The sequence below is a fragment of the Barbus barbus genome (assembly GCF_936440315.1).
Source record: "Barbus barbus genome assembly, chromosome: 24".
Lineage (NCBI taxonomy): Eukaryota > Metazoa > Chordata > Actinopteri > Cypriniformes > Cyprinidae > Barbus > Barbus barbus.
This window is the reverse complement of record NC_136752.1, coordinates 4,530,142-4,553,076: the sequence shown is the minus strand read 5'-3', so window position 1 is coordinate 4,553,076 and position 22,935 is coordinate 4,530,142. Positions and strand designations below refer to the sequence as shown.

The 22,935-nt window shown below is 37.4% G+C and overlaps 3 protein-coding genes across 8 annotated transcripts in view; all 3 read left to right on the top strand.

Moving 5' to 3' along the window:
• LOC306843381 (tyrosine-protein kinase fynb) overlaps positions 1 to 1,703 on the top strand; it is a 62,281-nt gene extending 60,578 nt beyond the window's left edge. For all 6 annotated transcript variants that reach the window (XM_079374840.1, XM_079374838.1, XM_079374843.1 and 3 more), the window contains one exon: positions 851 to 1,703. In XM_079374840.1, coding sequence (XP_079230966.1) covers positions 851 to 1,059 — 209 coding nt within the window. In that variant the 3' untranslated portion in view covers positions 1,060 to 1,703. The remainder of the gene's footprint in view (positions 1 to 850) is intronic.
• Positions 1,704 to 5,227: 3,524 nt separating this feature from the next.
• Positions 5,228 to 13,700, top strand: LOC306843888 (NADH dehydrogenase [ubiquinone] 1 alpha subcomplex assembly factor 4-like). The gene is made up of 3 exons (XM_079375586.1): positions 5,228 to 5,422; positions 6,451 to 6,530; positions 10,036 to 13,700. Exons 1-3 carry the CDS (start codon positions 5,278 to 5,280, stop codon positions 10,348 to 10,350), a joined length of 540 nt encoding a protein of 179 aa, XP_079231712.1. The 5' UTR covers positions 5,228 to 5,277; the 3' UTR covers positions 10,351 to 13,700.
• Positions 11,656 to 21,877, top strand: LOC306843887 (putative G-protein coupled receptor 63). The gene is made up of 2 exons (XM_079375585.1): positions 11,656 to 12,111; positions 19,396 to 21,877. Exon 2 carries the CDS (start codon positions 19,482 to 19,484, stop codon positions 20,715 to 20,717), a length of 1,236 nt encoding a protein of 411 aa, XP_079231711.1. The 5' UTR covers positions 11,656 to 12,111; positions 19,396 to 19,481; the 3' UTR covers positions 20,718 to 21,877.
• Positions 21,878 to 22,935: the final 1,058 nt, after the last annotated feature.

The following is a 22,935-nucleotide window of genomic DNA, read 5'->3' as shown; positions in this document are numbered from 1 at the left end:
ACTTTTCAATGTGACTATGAAATACATCATTCTGAAAACATCTTGGTAACAAAAAAACTTACAGGACATACAGATAAAAGCCATGCTCTGTTTATTTGAGCATCCCAACTAGCTCACCATAGCAACCATGACTCAAACAAGGGTGTGAGTTTGGCCAGAACTAACAAATGAAAGATGAGTGAGTGTTTGAGAAAAGAGTTTCGTTTTTTTTTTAATGTTTTTAGTTGTATTTGGTGCCACTAATGGCATGGAAATTACACACACCTTTAAATGGTTAAATGGTCTTAATAGGGATAGGTATCCATATGCATGTCTTCAGTTTCAGCGGTGGACGAAGTACACAAATCAAGTAAGAGTACAGATCGCCAAATAAAAAATTACTCCAATAATAACGTTACTCGAGTAAAATTACAGTAGTACTAATGTACTTAAGTATTGAAAGTGAAAAGTACTGTTCGATGAACCATGTGTATTATTTATTCTAGCCAGCACAAGTCAATAAGGATGATTAGTGCAGACTTTCATTATGTATTGTTCAACAAATAATGAAACGTTTTATTTTATTACCAAAACTGGCCACACTCTATCAGAACATTAAACTTCAATATACTAAAATATCAATTTATGTCAGACACTGCAAATTAGACACCGCTTGGTGAACATGCGAATCAAGGTCTTCAGGATTACTAAATAGTTACAGGCAAATTAGTTTGATCAAATTGGGCCAGTGTATCTTGAGAACCTGCTTAAAGAAATTGCTTTATAGCATCCTAGATGGCACCCATGAAATCTCTAAGATGAACATGCTGACAGTATTGTTGTGCTAAAAGTCTTGCGTCATTTTTGCTAGGGATGAATAACAGAGAGGTACTGGAACAAGTGGAGCGTGGCTACCGGATGCCTTGTCCCCAGGACTGCCCGAGCTCTCTTCACGAGCTGATGGTTCAGTGCTGGAAGAAGGACGCAGAAGAGCGGCCCACCTTCGAGTACCTGCAGGCCTTCCTCGAGGATTACTTCACCGCAACCGAACCTCAATATCAGCCTGGAGACAATCTCTAATCCCAGCCTCCAGGGCTCACCCTGATCTCATCCTCCCTGGGCCGTCTCAAGTGGCCTCGACTCCCTCCTGACCGGAGGCATGTACAGCTTCACGAGTTCACCTATGCTCCTGTTACTCCCCTACAGCTGACGCCCTAGTCGACTGAACGTTTGCACAGACTTTCCACTTGAGGGGTGTAAACGCGAGCGAGCTGGGGAGGAGAACAGGGGGAATTGTGGGTAAAGTTGGAAGGGGGAGGACGTGGCCATAACCATTATAATGATATGAAATGATGCCTGTATTCAGTGTAAATACGAGATGCTTGTTTAAGGTTTATTTTCAATTTGTTTTCATTCAGGTTTTTGTTTTGTTATCCCTGCTCATCTTTTTGTGTTGCTTTGCAAAGAAGCAGTTTTGATCGTGTCGAGGAACCCGTTCTCCATGAAGGCAGATATCTATGAAGGGTTTCGAATTTGAGAATGTTTGTGGTTTATTCATTTTTTCCTCTGCTGACGAGATCATGTTCCAAATGGAGGAGTCGTTATTATTCTAGTGGTTTTAAAATATCTCAACCTGCAGAGGAAATTGGTTTCTCGCAATTTCTTTAATTTATTTTTTGATTTGTTTTACATTTGCTTGAGATACTAAATTGAATTTACATCCTCTCCAAATTGTTAGATGTTAAGCTAATGTAACAAAATTATTTTACACATATTGTACATTTTTGTATTTCTAGCCAAATGTTAAAGTCTGCCATACATCAGCATATCTCCACAGAGAAAATGCATTGTGTTTAGTTTTCCAGCTATTTCTGAATATGGATGGTTTTTTTTCTGTTACCCCATACTTCGGCTGTGCAAAAAAACTTGCATTCAGTATTCAAAAGGAAGCTACAAGAAATTATTGAATCCAATAATTAAATCCAGCATCCTGTTTGAAGGGGTTGAAACGTACTTGTATGTGTTTGCGGATATACTGTAGCTATTGTAGTACAGAGTGAATGCAAGGGAACATCTCAGAAACTGTTTCTACTATCAGTTTTCTCTTTCAGGTCAACTAATGTCACGGAGGAGCAAAAGTTTAAAGAGAATCTTGCCGAGTAAGTCAAAGGTAAAGTTAGCTATTGTCAGAATAAAAGTAAATATAAAACTGGACATTTTTGGGGTACAACAGCATGTCACTGTGAAAGTACCCTAAAAAAAACAACTTTGAACCTCATCTGCCCCTAAAAGGTGTGTTTTAGTATCTTAAAAGTAGTAATATGTACCTTTTAAGGTACTACTACTGTTTAGGTCGAAGTAATGTTGCTGAGGATTTGTTCTTGATATTTAGACATGACATGATGGTGCCTTGGAAGCCAGTCTGAAAGCAGTTTTCAGAAATGTGGTATAAGTCATTGACTGACTGGGCAGCGAGAAAGCAAAGCAGACGTTTTTGGTTTCGGACACAGCCTCATTCAAATCAGATCAGGTTCCATTTGCCCTCCACGACAACTGGTCCCTTTCCTCATGTGCCGTTTATGTTCTTCATGGAGGTCACTTTCTTTTCAAATCAAGGGAACACTCAAGTACCATTTCCCTTGCTCATCAGAACGTCTTTAAAACCCCTCACCTGCATTTCATTTGGTTTAACAGTATTGTAAGTGTCAGTAATCGCCTCAAAATTGCCATTCCCATTTTTTTAACATGCCATTTTGTTAACATTTCCCATTTGGAAATAAAAAATACAATATTTTACACACTTTACAAGCTTTACTCCTCTTTCTTATTACCAATTCAATCCCTCTTTAAAAGCTAAGGCGGTTTCCCGATACATATTTATTTCTCTGCTTATTTGAACAGAATGCCCTTTTGTGAGGAAAGTTTCAGTGTTGAGCTTATTTGTAGTGTACTGAACTCAGCAGAAAATAAGTTAAAAATTCATTATCAACTCAAGCTTTTACAATACAGTCGTTGAAAAAAATCTAGTGGCGCATATACTTATTACTCATTTTGTCAAATAAGATTTTGGTCGAATGGATCACCTCCTAGTATTTTTATTAGAGAGCTGCTAGAAAGTTATTCCGTAATGGAGGAAGCAGAATGTCTGACTGAACCTAGGCTGCATACAGAAGTACTGGTGCCCTCAGGATAACAACTCCATCGAAAAGAGACAAAAGTGTTAACATTAGCGTAGTAGATACCACTCAGCGCTGGTTAGGAAATATACAAAAGATCTGCCCAAACTGTGGTCACATTTACTATTGCCTGGCAAAAGAAAGAAGTGACTATAAAAGGTAACACTTTACAGTGTCTTTGTTTCATGTTACATACAATTGTATTATGCATAATTACTGTACATACAACTAACTCTAAACCAAACTTAATAAGTAAGCCACAGGGAAGCTAGTGGAGCAGAAGACAAGCAGGTAAAGCTGGACAAACAGAAGAGCGCGGTGGAGGCAGGAGATAGTTAGGAGATTCTGCCAGAGCCAGATGAAGCTGATCTGACAGAGCTGCTGGTGACCCTCCATTCATCCTCTGCATGAACTCTGGATCATTCAGCTTAAAAATTGAAGGTGGCAACTGATCTTTCATTGTGTGTGTGATCTGCGATGGAGCTGAACAAATCTTGGAAATGGCAAACGAACACAACGAAAGTAAGTAAAAAGCCTTTAAAAGTCATCCAAATGAATCATGAGATGGCTACATTCACTGAAATATTTAAATATAAAATGTTAATATATGGAAAATGATTCTAAACATAACAACAGCAGAACCCTTTTAATAAGGCTCCATTAGGGATCATGCTTTGAAAGTGCTATATAGGACTTTTCATTATTATATTGCAGAATGAATTAGACCCTCTATCTGGCTTTATAATATCTTGTTGCTTCTATTAGGGCTTTGCTTAAATAAATGCTAAGCAATGAAAATAAGATGGCATGGGACATTGTAGCAAAAAATGACTGCTCTAACTGTTTTTAGCTGAATAAATAAATGATAACTGACACACTGTCAAAAAAAATAAAAAAATAAAAGTTGAGCCAACTTAAAATTTTAAGGCAACCAGCTTCAGCAGGTTTTTGAGTTTTCTCAACAAAATTTTAAGTTGGCTCAACTTTTTTTTTTTTTTTTTTTTTGACAATGCACTGAACATGAATAAATACATACAGAAATTAAACAAAATAAATGCAATGAAGTTCCAGTGAAATATCTTCCCAGTCCTCTTTGATGCCAGTTTCTTTCTGCAGATGATGAGGTCGTGGGGTGTGACAGCTTTTGGGCAGAAATACACACAAATATTTGAGAAAAAGAAAAAAGTACCCTAATCTCTTAACACAAAGAACGTGGTTCTTCAGGACAATATGTGACCCTGGAGCACAAAACCAGTCATAACAGGTATATTTGTAGCAATAGCCAAAAATACACTGTATGGGTCAAAATGATAATTTTTTCTTTTATGCCAAAAATCATTAGGATATTAAATAAAGATCACGTTCCGTGAAGATATTTTGTAAATTTCCTACCATTAATATACGAAAACATAATTTTTGATTAGTAATATGCATTGCTAAGAACTTCATTTGGACAACATAAAGGCAATTTTCTCAATATTTTGATTTTTTGCACCCTCAAATTCCAGATTTTCAATAGAAAGCTTATTTATTCAGCTTTCAGATGATGTATAAATCTCAATTTCGAAAAATTGACCCTTGTGACTTTATGTTTTGTGGTCCAAGGCATGACTATGGTGCTACTAGACTATGTGTTTTTAGATGACACAAATACACAAAACCATACTGTTATTTATTTATTTTAAAGTGGAAACAAACTCATATCAAATAATTCAGAGAAACTGTTAATCTGGAAATCACCTGAATGTGTGAAATTAAAACTTGACTTCAAAATATATATATATATATTTTTTAATCAAGCAGCAGATCTGACACTTTGATATCGGGTAGCCTATTCTAAAGAATAGCTTCATATTCAACATCTAAACATTAATTGTTTTTTTGTGTGTCAAGACCAGAGTGACATATGAGGTCTAGTAGTTCATTCAGTTATTATTCAAACTATATGCCTTTTCTATTCTGTGTGTTATAGGTTGCTTTATACATATTTGTAATTATACAAGACGTCTCTTATGAAACAAACAAATGTTGGTGTGTCGAAGCGGCCAGTGGGGGGCAGTAATGAGCGCTCAATGTCTATTAGTGCATTTAACAGAAGAAGAGGAATGCCCTCTGTGTAGAGATGTCAAACATGGGCTCAAGAGTAACACGCCTGATGAGAAACTTCAATATAGAGAATCGAGCTCACCGAGAAATAAGCAAGACAAAACCTAAAGCAGCACCACGACATCCAGCATCAAGCAGTCCTCCACAAGAAGCCATTGCGGGTGAGAAGGCGTGTTAGAGCCGGTTAACATTACATCACGAAGAAGCCTCTAGTGGTGAAGGACCATACCTCGTGTCTTCTAGAAGAAATATGACTTGTGAATAATATAGTTTATCACAGCAATGAGGGGAAATTTACGGAGCCCCTAAGAGCTCATGGTGGTGAAAAAATTTCGGGGTGGGAGGAAAAAATATTTTTCTAATCTTTTGCGTTCTCTGTCAAAACTTGAGAACGCAAACATCTTTACGAGAGAACGCAAAAGATTTGAAAAATATTTTTTCCTCCCACCCCGAATTTTTTTCACCCACCCCGAAATCTTTCCACCACCATGAGCTCTTAGGGTCTCCGTAGAAATTACACTTCAACATTTTAATTCAAATTCTATTGATGTGATGGTGTTAATGAACCTGCTTATTTCACAAAGTTAGTCCAGTGACAGACAACAGATCATATAAACTAAAGACAACCCCTAACTGAAGCTGCGATATCTGTCCTTTCTATGTATGTCCTTGAATATATAGAGACAAAATATCGGAACTATTATTAATAGTTATGTTATGTAATGAAAATAAATTGATCGCACTTTCATAAAACTGTTTTTGTAAGAAGACACTATAAATAAGCACACCGTATAATGCAGTTTCATTTGTATTTATGCCTTCGTTACCATGCACTCTGATGTAGAGCCAGAGATAGCTGTGCCAAAAGCCAGAGCCATATAAAGCCATACTTTTGGCATGTAATTGTATCCGAAATAAAACTGCATGTTTACATAAGGTGACCATATGTGCCATTTTTCCCGGATGCGTCCTGGCTATGATTTCTATATTGCTTTGATTCAGAGTACATTGAAAACATAAGGAACCGATGCCACACACTGATGAGTCTGCACACACAAACAAAGCCAAATCCTATAGATATTTTAGGAAATATAGAAATCCTGGCCAGGATGCGTCTGGGAAAAGTGGCACGTATGGTCACCCTATGTTACACACTTTTTGCATGATCTGACATGTGTTTCTATGGCAGAAGAGATTCACCAGAAGAATGATCCACTGCTGTCGATGCTCAAGGACGTTTATGTGGAGTCTAAAGATCCAGTTCCTCAGGTGTGAATTTTGGGATCTTTTGACATGCAGACCAATTAAAGTCAGCAGCAATTACTGTGGTATCAACAAGATGCATTCATTCATATTTTTTAAGTTGCCTTTTAATAAACTGCGTCAAATTTCACCAACAATTGCAAAGCAAAATTTCTTAAAATGGATCAACAACATAGTTATAAAGAAAAAGAAAAACCACAGGGCACTTTGGAAACAGTCCAAACAGTTCCATCCATCCCAAAGAGAAAAACCAAAGAATATACATCAGGGCCCGTATTCACAAAACATTTGATCTTACCACTAAAAGGTCTCCTAAATAGCAGTAAACGTTTTTAGCTAAGAGTTGGCTCTTAAAACCTTTTCAAAGATGCTGAGATGAACTTTTACTAAGGAATAGAGAGAAGTCTTAAGCTAAGAGTAAGGGTGGGGTTGGCCTCGTTGCTATGGAGCATGTCAGCATGCTTACTAACTATGCACACAGTGATTGGCTGATAAGAGAGGGGCGGGGTCTCTGTCAGAGATATAGTCATATAAATATTTTAGAGCACGATATTATGTTATCATATCCAAATAAAGGTTTAAAAATAATGTTAATTGCCACATTCAAATAAAGATTTTAACGTGTCACTAATTAAACAAATATATGTTCACTAATTGTCAGTCTCTTAGATGTATGCTTCTTGTAGCGGATGAATATAAACCGCCTTTTAATTAACAGAGTAGAATAACCATGGCTGATAGTAAGACATGCAAACGTAAAAGAAAACCAAACTGGACGCAAGAATCTGTTACTTCTTGCCCAACTGGTTAATGAAAAGGATATAATCAAAGGAAAATTTGGAGTTGGGATAACCTCCAAACCTTAAAGGTGATACCATTTTAAAGGCTCATTATCGTCAAATGTTTTTAAAATGTTTATATTCTGAGGCAGATTGCCAGCAACAGCCATTTTAGGATAGTTGTGAGTTGGTCTTAGTGACTTAGGAGTCCTCTTCACTAGTCCTAAGGTTTCACAGATTTAGGACCTAGTTTTAGCGCTAAAACGCTTTGTGAAATACTCTTAGAGCAAAAATTTAGGAGTCCTAAAATCAGGACTGACACGCCCACCACTTTTAAGATTTTCTCCTAAATCGGTGAGCTAGGAGCTACTTTTAGCCTTAAGACGTTTTGTGAATACGGGCCCAGATGTGCAGCAAAAGATTGTTGTCCTTCACAAAATAGAAATTGCCTGAAAGAAAATGTAAAATAATAAAGAGTTTTTCGCCTACCTCATCAGGCATTTTCAGAGATTAGCAAATGGAGGTTGCAAAAAGTATTGAATAAAAGGGGTCCAATATTTGTGGTCAATGTGTTTTAGAGAAAAAGGCATTATTTTGCTTCTTTGTCTGGTGCGCTCCATGCGGTTGATTCGTCTTTGAAGCAACCAGCAACTCACTTGTTTTTGCAAAATGCAAATGTGCACTTGACTTTCAATTCATAACATTTACAAAGTACATGCTTATAACAGTAAAATATGTTATGCGCTGGGGAAAACATATCTCAAGTGCATTAAACAACACAAGCTCAGCACCTGCAGCAGCCGCCCACATGTTTCTGAACCTCTTTGAAGCGTTTCATTCAAAGTGCTCTTGTGCTTCTGACAACTTAGGTCGTGCATTTTTCCCACTTCGGTTTCCTCTGTGGCCATTTTCAAATGCTTCGTACTGAAAAATGTACAGGCCTAATAGAAAAGTACCTCCATTTGGTGCTTGGTGGGTGTTCATTTTTTTACTCTGAATGTCACAACTTGATATTTAGTAAGAATTGTTTAAAATAGTCTAGCATGGTGTCACTAGTTAACGTCATGTCAAATAGAAAATATAAAAATATTACTGTATAGAGAGATTGTATGTCTGAAGTATTACTGTGGCTCAACCAATCATAATCCTGGACCGGAGCTAATCATTGATTTAGATTCATTGATTTAAACTCAAAGCATTGTCAATCTGCACTGAATGCATGCAGAAAATGACATTTATGAATTATTTTTATGCAGTAGATGGTAGGTCTCTAAGATGTTTAGGTGAAATGCGACACATAATATGCATGTGCAGCATACTGCCAGACAGTTCTAGAACTAGTACTCATCTCATTTGCACAAAAACAGATTTAGTATTCTTCAAAATGAATAAAAACTGGAATGCAAACTCAGAATATGACGCAAACCTGCAATAATTAAACATGTTAATTGAATTTACATTTCCTTCAGCCTGAGGCTTATTTATTTCACTTTTGTGTGAAAGGGCTTTAACATATGCCAAAAATATTTATTTTTAATATTAAAAACATAAAAGCAAGCCCAGCCCAGATTAGAAAAAGTAATGCAAAAGTAACGTAAAGCATTACTTTCCATAAAAAGTAACTAATGCATTTTTTAGGGAGTAACTCATTATTGTAATGCATTACTTTTAAAAATAACTTTCCCAGACATTATTTGTGGCGTAGAACCTTCTTCTCATGCGTCCTATTCTTAAAGGAAAATAGGCTCATTTTCCAACTCCTCAAGAGTTAAACAGTTAAGTTGTACCGTTTTCGAATCCATTCAACCCATCTCCGAGTCTGGCGGTAGCACTTTTAGCATAGCTTAGCATAGATCATTGAATCTGATTAGACCGTTAGCATCTCGCTCAAAAATGACCAAAGAGTTTTGGTATTTTTCCTATTTAAAACTTGAATCTTCTGTAGTTACATCGTGTACGAAGACTGACGAAAAATTAAAAATTGCGATTTTTCTAGGCCGATATGGCTAGGAACTATACTCTCATTCCTGCGCAATAATCAAGGAACTTTGCTGCCGTACCATGGGTACAGCAGGCGCAGTGATATAATGCAGCACCTGAAAGTAGTCCCCAGCTATATCATTACTAGTTACCTAGCTGGGGACTATTTTCAGGTGATCAGAGTTAATGATCTATGCTAAGCTACGCTAAAAGTCCTACCGCCAGACCTGGAGAAAGGCTGAATTGATTAAAAAACGGTAAAACACAACTGTTTAACTCTTGGGGAGTAGGAAAATGAGCCTATTTTCAAAAATAGTGGAGTGTTGTGCAATGGCAGCGCAGCCAATACGTTTGTTTGAGCTGCGCCCTCTACTGTACAGACGTCAACTTTCACTTCCTTCAGCCTGAGGCTTATTCAAGTCACTATGTGAAAGGATGTTTTATGTTTGCCTTTTCTTCTTTCTTTTTGTACATTATTAAAAACAAACAAGCAAGCCCAGATCAGATGAGAAAAAGTAACAAACTGCATTACTTTTCATAAAAAGTAACTAAGTAATCCTAATAGTTACTTTTTTAGAGAGCAACACAATACTGTAATGAATTGCTTTTAAAATTGACTTTCCCCAACACTGTCTATGAATCATTTTGTGTGTTTGGGTGTGCTGTTTTGCTTTAAATTACGGTTTATAGAAGAGGTGGTGTGCACTGCCCTCTACTGGTGTGGCTGACTCTCTGTGCTCCGTGTGCTGCAGGCTGAAGCAGTTCCTGTGGTTAAGAAGGCCGAGGAGGAGACGCAGCGCAGGGTGCTGAAGTACAGTCTACCGGCCGACCCCTATGGTTTCTGTGATGTCACTGATGTTCCCAAAGGCAAACTGTCGCTCGTAGAAGCTTTAACTGCCCTGAACAATCACAAACGCTTGCCTAAAACATGGACTCCAGAGAAGCTGGCACAGGAGTACTCTCTGGACCCAAAAGATGCCAAAGCGCTGACCGAATTCTTTTTTCCCTTTGACGTCAAAATCATTCCACCAAAAACAGAGGAGACTAAGCAGATTAAGGATTCTTAGCACATATGAACACTGTCGCACACAGACTCGAGCCGTCTCTGAAACACGCACAGTATCTTGTATTATTTGTTTTTGAAGGGCCTGTCATAACTATTTATTCATTTGTTGTCTCGTTTCAAAGCATGGCATATCCCAACATGCATTGTAGTAATAACTTAACCAAGATAAGGTGATGTAAACATTACTGGACTGGAAATCTTATATCAGCCAGATCAATTTGTAGTGTCAAACATCAGTACAGATTATAATTTTCATTTAATATGAAGAAACTGGCTCAGAAATGCTACATTATGTTTATGTGAACACTGCAATTCACTGACAATAAATCAGTTGCCCCTCCATTGATCATTTTGATCCAGTGTACTGAATATAACATTTCTTTTTATGCATTTATGACCCTGGACCACAAAACCAGTCATTTAGGTCAATTTTTTGAAATTGAGATGTATGCATCATCTGAAAGCTGAATAAATAAGCTTTCCATTGATGTGTGGTTTATTAGGATATCAATATTTGAAAATCTGGAGTCTGAGGGTGCAAAAAATCTAACTTTGGAGAAAATCGCCTTTAAATTTGTCCAAATGAAGTGCTTAGCAATGCATATTACTAATCCGAAATTACGTTTTTATATATTTATGGTAGGAAATTCACAAAATATCTTCATGGAACATGATGTCCTAATGATTTTTGGCATAAAAGAAAAATCGATCATTTTGACCCATACGATGTATTTTTGGGTAATATGCCTGTGCTACTTATGACTGATTTGTGCATTTATACAGTTACTCTCTGCCATTTTGCTCTTGAATATTGTTAATACTTTGCGCTCCCAGTTATTATCATCAATGTGATGTGAGTTTTGAATTAATTTTGTGTTATATAATGATGTCACTATGAATTATATAATGACTATTATGTTAAACTCCTATTTGTTTTCAGATGCATCATGCATTAGTTTAATAGGAGAGACAATTTGTAGATGTTTTGTTTTCTTTTGATATCTAGAGATGAGAGCATTTGCGGATTTACACGCGTGAGCCAGCAGATGTCCTCGTGCTTAGTTCGAGTGAACCATTGGGTTCAGTTCATGCGAAGTTTCAGATTTTCAGAAATTATCGCTATATCAAAACTTTATCGTTGTTTATTTTATGTTTTGACCGCAATACTACAGCGAGTACTTGATTCGCTCCCATCCCGCAGCTGCATCGACATCGATGATTGGCCACAGGGAAAACTCCAGCTGCGGACTCCTGCATTTTCATTGGTTAACGGTGTGTAACTCAAAGCCGGCTCTGAAAGTTCATTGGTTTATTCTGAGTGACGCTGTACTCGGTGAATGCGGACAGCACGAGCGACGCGGTGCGTTTGGGAAACGAGAAGCGGTACAACATGTATCATGCATTCCTCTCCGTTTAAAATGAGCGGTTGCACTCGACAAAACAGTTATGTTTTAAGTTTGTTTATCTCAGGTTTTTTTTCTTTTAGATTATTGCGAGGTTAAACATTGTTTTGCAACGGGGGTTGATTCGCATCTCCAAAACGGGCAAAACTGATGTTTTTTTTCATGTTTTTGACACGTTTAGTGTTTTTCAGCCGAAAACGTGTCAGTCTGGCTTTATAGCATTATTCGAAGAACTATATCTCACGGATGGACGCATATTTTCGTGGAAATGTGGGGAGCTTCACACATCTGGCCTAACCTGTAATGATGTGACTGATGCCGCATCATACATTTCAAAAACCCCACTGAGCAGAATCAAGGTAAAACACCAGCTTATTTAATGATTGTGTTTAGAAAGCAATTTATAAGATAAATATCATTGTGATGTTCTCTACACTTTCCTCCGTTTTTGAAATCAATTGATCCACTTTCGAGGCGAATCTAACAGATATTTATAAATAAAATGTAAAAATGAATATTTCTTAATTAAATTATTGCAGGGCAGATTTTCACTGGATAAATATAATATTGCAACAAAAATCAATTCGTAATATTTGTAAGAATCTTATTTTTCCCCAGACCTGTTCAAAGTCTGGAATTCAATGAGCTTTATCATTTAGTATCATCTTCTGGTCTGGGCCTTTTCTGTCTGATTATAGAAATATTTCCAAGCATCAAACCAGCTTGGACTACTGCTGAGGCCTCTTGAAGTGATTGTGGTTCAGAATGGATGGAAACATTCTCCAAGCATAGATGAGGAGACACTTAATCATTTTATTCCTGTTGCTAGGATCCACAACTATTCAGTATGAGGTTGTCTCTGCTGTCACTATGGTTTCGGCTTATACTGTACCACTGATAGTCTCTAGTCCACAAGATGCTCTCTACTTCAGTTTGACTTGCTTGTTCATTTCAGTGAAACACAGCTACCTTTTATAATGCGAGTCATGAAATTGTGGGGGCACCTGAAGTTTTTTGACGTTGACATATTTTTGTTCCCATGAGGAAAACAGCTTATAAATTATGTTTTTTTGAAGATACTTGTGTGTGTGAGTATGCATGGGTGCTTGCATGTGGGTGGGTCTTCTTCTAATCTTTAGCATTAAAGTGTCTAAACATCATTGCCTTTTTCTCTCATTGTTTTGCCCAGATGCATTTGGGTAAAGTGGCACCTTGGAAAACATTTAGACCTTGCCTTTCTAGAGGAACCTTTTGACAGGTTGCAAGATATGCTCTCTTTATCCTTTAGTTCAAATGTGCATTTTGAGCCAGGGCTATTCATCTCCACCATCAACTGGGCCCAATCTTTTCAAATTGTCATAGGAAAAAGACTTGGAAACGGTTTAATATTTCCATATATCTAAGAAGTTAGTCGATATCATGAAGAAAATGATGTGCCCACATTTGCTAATAGTGTTCTTCTGCTAATACGTCTGTTTCTATCACATGCTGTGTAGGTTGGCAGGATAATGAAAAGCAAGGCCAGACACTTTTATTTTAGCTTGTTACATTTTAAATGTAGCATTCTAAAACAGAACCTGACTCTAAATTTTGTGTTGAATTAACTGTGTTTTATGTAGGCTATTCTTTATAAATGTGCCTATGTTGCTTGGCAACTGCAAGCAGGCTTTAGTTAAGCAAATGAACTATACTTGGCAAAAACTGTTTATTCTGATTATTATTAATACATTTCATTTTTGAACTTTGGAATTTTATATTCCTGTTGTGGAGGACATCAGGCTGTGATACTTTTTTTCCCCTCCAGTCTTACCCTAATGTTCTGCTTAAGAACACAAATCATCCATTGTAAAATAGTTTCTCGTGGATTACTGCTTATTGTTTTGTCCGTACGTTTTGGCTGAATATTAAAATTGTTAAAACAACACAGTAAAAGGAATAATTCACCCACAAATAAAAAAAAATGTCACCATTTACTTGCCCATATGTTCCAAACCATACGTTCTTCTGCAGGACACAAAAAAATAATGACTTAATTTTTTACTTCACTTTTGTTATGTTGAGATCATGAGAAACAACTTATGTTGATATCACGAGAAAATGAGAAAGAACAATAATAATAGTCCATGGCCTCTTAGGACTTCCGTAAATGAACCTTCCTAAGATCAAAGAACTTGGCATAAAATGACTGTTTTCAGAAAAGCTTCAATGCCATTTTCTTTTCATCTTAACCTCCATATGATGCCATATGATGAAGTCGTGTTTATAAGCACAGTGCTTCTTTGAGTACAGGGTAACAACTGTATTTCTGCTTCTCTATTGTCAGTAAATATGGATTTTCATTCAGCCCATCTGCTGTTTTTGTTTAGACTAATTAACACACAATCATTTATTAGGCTGAAATACAAGTTTATCATTTCATAAAACCTTTTGTGTGTGTGTTTTGTCAAAACGTGCATTATTTGAATTCTAGAGTTTATGGACGTTTTACAGTTTGGTATATTACCACAGACATTGGTGATGTTTCACATTCTAATATCAGAATTCTCCTAAGTTTTCCAGAGTTATCAACTATTATTCCTGAACAACATGGACACAACTACAGAATTTTTATAGTTGGAATGTTTATTATTCAAATGCTTGCAAACTGCTTTATTCTCTCATTCTGCATAACGAGGCTGGAAGGAACAAGGGATTTTTGTTTAATACTTCAATATTTGACCAAATAAATACATGAACAAACAGAAAACAAATGAACAGTACATACTGGCCATTATAAAGGAACAAGCCAACTAGGTAAATGTTAGCATTTTCATTGATTTGAAATCAGTTGTACCAGCCAGTAGACGTCTTGTTGCACTTCTGTCTACTTCTGTTTTATACACATAGGAAAATAATCTTACAGCAAAAAACGTTTCTTCTGTCAGAAAGCATTTTTTATTATTAATGGAAGAGTAAAATTATAAAATTAATTGTTTTCATAGGTGAACCGTAATCCTTCTTGGTTGGTTAACTGAAGTACAGTTGGGTTATAAAATTAAGAAAAGTGTTTGTTTGGTTTTTTTTTGTCCAGTGTGACTTTTTAAAAGAATGTATCAGTCTGGGCAGAGTCTATTGTGGTTTGTCTTACACAACTGATTTAGCTTTTAATAGCCTTAGCACAGTTAGCCAACTGTCAGCCAACCAATGCAAGTGCTTCAGTGGTTACTTCAGGCCTGTCTGAAATAGTCCCCTGTACCTACATTCACTATTCCCTACTTTAGTTTAATAAGATCAGGCACTCATTTTCATTCTGTCCTTCGAGTGGACGAATTCGGACACTGAGTGCACCAGAAGGGTGGGAATTATTTTGGCATGGCTCTCACAGTGCATGGGTATTTTATCCACTATTGGATACCACTAAAAATGACTGTCCCATCAATTATTGCACTGTTAAGGTATGGGAGTTGATTTAGGACATAGCCTTTGACTTCTAAACGTTTGTGGTGGTGGAGAATTGCCCAGCATAAGTTATCAGAATAAGCAACGCAATTAGTGCAAAATCTGATCCCTTATCGCACTAAAAACATGTCATGAATCATCACATCTGCCTGCTATCGCTCTTGATAAAATTGGCTAAAAATAGCTAAAAGTATGGGCTCATCAGCATTAACCAGTACCATCCAACTCTGCATTGAGTGTGTGTTTAGTAACATCATGGTGACTGATTGGATGGAGTACATGCACATTTGGGTTTTGTTTGTTTATGTATATATAAATGCATACGCATACAGTATATATTTTGAAAATATTTACATGTCTATATATTCATATAATTTATAAATGTATTTTATATATAAACATAAAATTTTTCTTAAATATATACATGCATGTGTGTGTGTGTTTATATATACATGTAATAAATATGCACAGTACACATACATAATGTAAACAAAAACTTTCATTTTAGATGAGTTTAATTTCGATTAATCGTTTGACAGCACTAGTTGATGATATGCTCCATAGTCATATCGTCCTATAGTCAGCCTATGAGATCACCGATACACAATATCATTATGATAATTTAATTATTTACTTTAATAAATAATTTACTCAAATCCAGGGTAAGGCTAAAAGCGGTATGCTAGTGTAATCTATTAACTACACATTATATAGTCAAGCAGCATGTGGATGTCATGTCATACAATGTTTTTATTAAATTTGTGATCATGTTAAGTACAAACTCAGTCATATTAAACATATTTTAAGTCACTAATTATAATGCTTACATTTCCTCAGTTTTGCAGTTACAGAAAACAAGCAAAGAACTTTTTACATTATCAGAGAACACCATTGACTTCAGTCTAGTGTGAGTTTATGCACACACCACTATAATCAGTGGAGATATCTCTCATACATCGCACATACATCTGCACTTTGCTGTTTATGATGAGAGAATTCGTGAGAGAGCAGAATTCAGTCAGCAAGTGCTGAACAACAAAACTCCAGTGTTTCGGCGATGCCTCATCTGAACGCCTCTGATTGGCCATCAAATTCATAAGCTCAACAGAACTGTGTGATTAGTTATAACGCGTAACCTTGTAAAAACGCGTAAAAATAAATATAATTGGAATAATAAGCCCTAATATTAATTAGATGATAATACTAGCATAATAATAATCGTCTTGTTATTGTCAAAAGCATCAGCCACAGGCGGTATCGCTGACTATCATCGATAAACAATACTGTCGTCTATCGGCACAACCATAAATCAAATTCAAAACCACCCAATCAGGCAGAGATCTGGCCAAACTGGCAATCTTTGTTTTTTTACCATCTCATCTGTTTCCTGTACAATAAAGGACCGTGGCAGTGTTGACATCTTGTGGATGTAGTAATTAGTGCAACAAAAAAAAAAGATGGTGCCTATGTGAGCTAAATGTACAGTGTATGCATGGTTCGAAAAATCTGGATACTATGTTGATAAAGAAGTTTTCACCACTTGCACTGTATGTATGCCTGATACAAACCAAAGTATATTTTGGGATTTTGGTGGACAGTAAAGGCCCCGATATACTTCAAACTAAATCGAAGAACGAACTGATATGACGTCATTTCGAACAAAATCAGGCCAAAACAAAGTTCGTTTCGGCAGTTCGAAACAGCTGACCAAAGCGAACTTTCTGGGGGAGGTCGTTTTGGCTCCTAAACACCTTTGAGCTACCATTGGTCCGTGGCGATCGATGGGTGGGTTCGGGAACTCCGCCGCCTTTGACGTGCAATTTTATTTATTGATTTTTTTTTTTTTTTTTTTTACCTGGTTCGTTTCTCATTCAACTGAGGTCAGGCAGGAGAACATCATCTCCAAGTCACTAGCAACATAAATACACTGTCGAATAGCTGAGCTGCCACAAATATATCCGCACCTGTACGATCGCTCACGCAGAGACTTTAAAGATTCAGAGCAAGCATTTAATTCCTAGAAAGCAATTGCAATGAAACTCGGTGTCGACAGCCCGGAGTTATGCAAAACGCGACGTAGAGAAACATCAGATGCAAGTTTTCCAAAGCCATGAAAAGAATGAAAAAAAAAAGAGTAAAGATATAATGTAGCAAGTACCAAATACATGTTTCAAATAAATGTTACACCAACCTGCTGCTGCTGTTGTTGTTCTTTCAATGAGCGAATTTAAAAGGTATACAATAAATGAAATGCCAAAAGAACATTAAAAAAGGTTTATTATTGTATCAAATCATGGCACCACATAAAATATAAAAACGTGTAATAATTTATCCAGTTTAATAAAAGACCTAGATACACCATTTTTGAATCGTTGTGTTTAGGGGATACGCGCGAGCGTCGCGACACGTGTTTACATTAATCAACAGCCCGACTCCAGCAGCGCAGGGGTGTTGAAATGTTCGAAAACAGTATACCGTCGCTCAGTCTTTTCAAACTTCTTTTTGCCCCCAAACGAAGAACGAAAAAACTTTATTTGAAGTATATCTTGGCCTTAAGTTAACAACACTGTTAAAGACAAGTACAGACTACAATACTGGAGACTGTTGCCCAGAAAACACTTGCAGAAAAAACTCACAGTCTTGTTCAACTTTGTCACGTTGTCAATATTCACTGTGAAGTTGGGTTCACACTGCCAGCGATTCAACCAGGCAAAGCAGCCGGACTTCACTGCGAGCTGGCAGTTTCTGGCAAAAACAAAGCTATCTGGGATAGGGCTGGGTATCGTTCAAAAATGTTCTATACCGATTCCGATACCTTGAGTTCGATACCGGTTCCTGAACGATACTTTTTTCGATACCAATTTTATGAAAACAGTTTTAACAAGATTACATTCTCAAAAAACTTTGGTTTAATTTTTTTCTGCTTGTTGACATGTATACAGACTCAAAGATTAATCTCCTGAGCCACTGCACAAAGGAACAAAATATAGCCAACACAATAAATCAGTACAAATAATTTTAATAAAGCTCAAATAGTTTTCAGTTTACACTAGTGCGTGCTCGTTTTAAAACGCATAGCTCAGACAGAATCATTGTTTCTATTCATTTATTCTAGGTTGTTAAAGACTTCAAGAAATTTTAAATCTTTATCCACTTTCATAAGTGGATGTTTTATTTTCTTTCACAATATGTTTTATTGTTATTAAATTCTATGTTGTAGTATGTCTAATTATTTGAATGCATAAAAACTACTATAATTTATTCTTAAAACAGCCTTATGAAATGTTTTCTTTTTCCTCAGAAATTCTGTGTTCTGTATCTGGTTTTCAAATGAAGGCATAAAACATTCATTTCATTTTTCTTTTAAATTATTGAAAATAAAACTTTATTTATTTTGGCAAAAAAAAAATTACTATTAAAATTAAAACATGGAAGAAATGTTGTGTGATCATTAATTAAAAAATAAGAGTTTTAATAATTTTAATAGTAGCCTAGTAGTAGCAGTATGTACACTCTGCTGAACAATATTACTTTATTTCTGCCGCAGTGTCTTCCAAGTTAATCCGAACTTTTATTTTGACGGGTTTCCGGGAATACATTTACAGTTCTGTGTGTATATGATATGACGCAAGTTTTACTCGAATCAAACGGTAAAATGCTCATGAAGTGACTCTCAGAGCAGTTCTAGAGCTGTTGTTCATGTGTTTATGACCTCATTTAGTGAGACGGCAGACGCTGAAATGTCACGCGAGCTTCAGTCTGTGTCAAGTAAGCGAAACTGCGCGATATAGAGAGCAGACTGCTCCGTACGCTTTCGAATTGCTCTCGCGGATGTCAAACACTGATCAATCAGCACCGCGTCACTTCTAGTCAACCACCTAGTGCTGCAGGCTTATTGGCTCACTGACGTTAATGAGATTAACCCCTTAGGTATCGAAATTTGGTTCTGAACGACAAGACGTTTTTCGATACTCGGTGGTATCGAGGCAATTCGGTCGGTGCCTAAAAAGTATCGAACTCGATACCCAGCCCTAATCTGGGAATGGCTTCCTCAAAATTGTCTCTAAGCTTTAAGATTTAAACCTGCAGAAAGCTGACAGCATCACTTTACTATTACTCTATATTTCGTTACATATTAGATTGACTGATGGTTTGTGACATTCTTGCATGACTGATTTCCTAATTCCTTTCTTCTACTTCCACAGGGTCTGCCTCCATGTTGAGATGTGTGCTAGCGACCTGTTCGAGAGGCTGAGCGTGCTCTCTTTACCATGTAAATGCAAAAAGAAGCATGCTTTATTCCTCCACTAGTCCACCTGTGGCTTCAGGGCAGCCTAGCGCCACCCTGTACCCCACGCCCAAGGTGCTGACCCAGCCAGCGAGTACAAAAGCCATGGAGAGCTCCTCGGCAAAAGTCAACAGCTCGTTAGACCTCCGGACGCTATCGGAATACGTAACGCCTTCAACCATTTGGCAGGACCCTGTTCAGGGCCTGAACCTGCCCCTCCAGGTGTTCTTCGGTCTGGTCATCATCTGCGTGCTGCTGCTGGCCTTCCTCGGAAACATGGTGGTCTGCCTCATGGTTTACCAGAGAGCCGCTATGCGTTCCGCTATTAACATCTTGCTGGCCAGCCTCGCCTTTGCCGATATGATGTTAGCAGTCCTCAACATGCCCTTTGCGCTAGTCACAATAGTGACCACGCGCTGGATCTTCGGAGAGGCGTTTTGCCGCATCTCAGCCATGTTCTTCTGGATGTTCTTGATGGAGGGAGTGGCTATTTTGATGATCATCAGCGTGGACCGCTTCCTAATCATTGTGCAAAAACAGGACAAACTTAGTCCACGCAGGGCCAAAGTGTTGATCGCGGTCTCATGGTCTCTGTCTTTCTGCTTTTCCTTCCCGCTTTTTGTTGGCCGTCCAGCCCTGTACATTCCCCCCAGAGCACCGCAGTGTGTTTTTGGCTATACGGTTGAGCGTGGTGACCATGCTTACGTGATGCTCATTATGCTGGTGTTCTTCTTTGTACCATTCCTGGTGATGCTGTACACGTTCATGGGCATCTTGAGTACGCTCCGGCACAACGCGCTGCGCATCCACTCCCACCCTGACTCGGTGTGCCTCAGCCAGGCCAGCAAGCTGGGTCTGATGAGTCTGCAGAGGCCCTTTCAGATGAACGTTGACATGAGCTTCAAAACACGTGCCTTCACCACGATCCTCATTCTGTTCTCAGTCTTCACCGCATGCTGTGCTCCGTTCGCCACCTACAGCCTGCTGTCCACCTTCAGTCACGCCTTCTACTACCGGCAGAACTTTTTTGAGATCAGCACGTGGCTGCTGTGGATCTGCTACCTCAAATCAGCCCTGAATCCTCTCATCTACTACTGGCGAATCAAGAAGTTCCGTGATGCCTGCCTTGACCTGATGCCCAAGTACTTCAAGTTCCTGCCGCAGCTGCCTGGCCACACCAAGAGACGTATCCGCCCCAGTGCTGTTTATGTGTGTGGGGAGCATCGATCTGTGGTGTAGTGGAGGACATTTCTGAAGCTTCTTTTGTAATTCTTACGGTACAATCTTATCAAGCTGTGATATGTTTGGTCTTTCTTCGAACTGCAGGATGTTTTAGCTGTAAAAGATTGTACAGATGAGATGGTTTACAGAGCCTGTACATTAAACTACTTTGATTGCACAATGTTTTTATAGGATTTAGATCTTAATAGAAGTTTGTTCAATCAGTCAGGTGCTGCTATATTTGGTGAAAATGTGCAATCTTCTGTTTTATGCCATGAATGTAATACGATTTTGTGTGCTGTATTTGTTTAGTTTTTTTTTTTCTGGCTTTGTGATCTGTTTTACACTTAACCATTTTCTATTTAATTTTATTGTTGATTGCTCAGCTATTCTGTTCAATCTCTTGATTCAATCGCTCTTCAATTATTTTCAGTGTGGAAATAAAGGAAATGCGCTTGACCAAGGTATAAGCATGTTCCAAACTGATAAGTAGAATACTTTGTGGAGATACATGATTTTTAATGTGAATTTTGAAATTGTGATTTCCATGACTGGAAGTGAATAAAATCATGGAAATGAATAAAATGAAAACTCATGGAATTTGTGTGGTCATATACATTTTTCTAGTTTTGACTCATTGTGTAATCCTTCAGTTTATTATAGGATTTTTTTTTTTTTTCCTCTCTCAATGTCAAATGGCAAGCATTTAAGAATAAATTTGTAATGTCTATTTGTCATGGAAAAAAGGCCTCTACTCAGTTGAGACCGCAGCGAAGGGTTGTTTTGTGTCCGTCTGAGCCTTTGTAGTGTGCCGCCTTCATTTAGATGATGATTTGATCTGAGGCTGGCCGGGCTGGAGGCAAACCCTAAAGCTTTTTGAATCTGAAAGGTAATTTTCCTTTACTAGTGTCCCTTGTGGGGCTCATTATTTCTCCAGCCACCGCTAATGAGGATGCTGTGGGCTTTAGAAGCTCATCAGAACCAGTGTGTGGAACGCTATTACTTAGCAACAGTATGTATTACTTGGCAACTAGCTTGTATTATTTAGAGTTTGTACACTCTGGTGGCAGTTTTTGTTTTTTTGGAGATGCTAGTGTAACATTGACATAAAACATGCAATGTCACAAAAAAATAGACACATTGAAATCACACCCTTGAATGATTTAGTAAATGATTGTAAAAAAAATATATCTGTGTGTGTGTGTGATTTTAAAAAAATGACACGTTGCAGGTTTGCTTGTCATTTCACTTTAAAATTCTAATGATGTTCGCTGTCTTTAAAAAAGCCCACAACATTTATATTTGTAAATTTCATTGTCTATTTATTTGCATTCATGTTAGTTTTATAAAAAACACATTTATCACTTTTTTTCACACAAAACAAAAATATAGAGCAGCCTTTTGAAAATGAAAATAAATTCCCCTCACAGCTTTATGTAATTATCAAAAAACATTTATGGCTGTTGACACTGACTTTTAAAATGCTTTATGTCTGTCTATATTTTGTTATTTTGCCATGCAATTGATCATGTAACTTCATTCCTGTATATTTTATGAATATGATTGATCCTGTGCACTTGTTGTTTGCGGATGTAGCTGTAGAGTGTGTTACATTACATTTTTAGAAGTTCATTGGGAGATTATCGTTTAGATTTTTCTTAGAGGTATACCAGCGTTTTCTCACACTCAACTTCTATTGTTCGACTCATCATCTCCCTGCCGTTCCCATGGCAACAAGAAGGAAAAGGTGTTCAAGAAACCTGTCCCTGAACACTACATTTTTGTAATTTTCCCGTTTTCTTTGCAAAGGAGGGCAATTGTGTGTTTGTACAATAATAGCTATCTGGAACAACCATGTAATACACCTGCACCCTGCAAAGCTGCTTTCATACATTTTCAGATCCTGGAGCCAACCATATACAAAATCACAGCGTTAATGCACAGAAGCTATGCTTATATACCCCACCGCACTGACTTTTCAATAGGGCTTTCAATGGCTTTAACAAATAAAACCGAAACAACCACCACACAAATTTTTTTTGACCTTGATTCATCACCACTTAAGAAATTAAACAGAATTCTTCTAATCTTGTCCTTTGCAAAAACTCTTTCAGCTGTTGTACCAAATGTAAGTTATCCAGTTCCCTTCAAAGTCAGAAATCATAGATGCAAAAAGGCTTTCTGATGGACAAATTAAATGCATGCAGCAACAATAAAATATATTTGACTGTATTTT

Coding starts and splice junctions, on each gene's coding strand:
- LOC306843888 (XM_079375586.1), top strand. CDS start 5,278: ATGTCAAACATGGGCTCAAGAGTAACACGCCTGATGAGAAACTTCAAT. Junction 5,423..6,450: donor TCCACAAGAAGCCATTGCGG/GTGAGAAGGCGT, acceptor TTTCTATGGCAG/AAGAGATTCACCAGAAGAAT. Junction 6,531..10,035: donor CTAAAGATCCAGTTCCTCAG/GTGTGAATTTTG, acceptor CGTGTGCTGCAG/GCTGAAGCAGTTCCTGTGGT.
- LOC306843887 (XM_079375585.1), top strand. CDS start 19,482: ATGCTTTATTCCTCCACTAGTCCACCTGTGGCTTCAGGGCAGCCTAGC.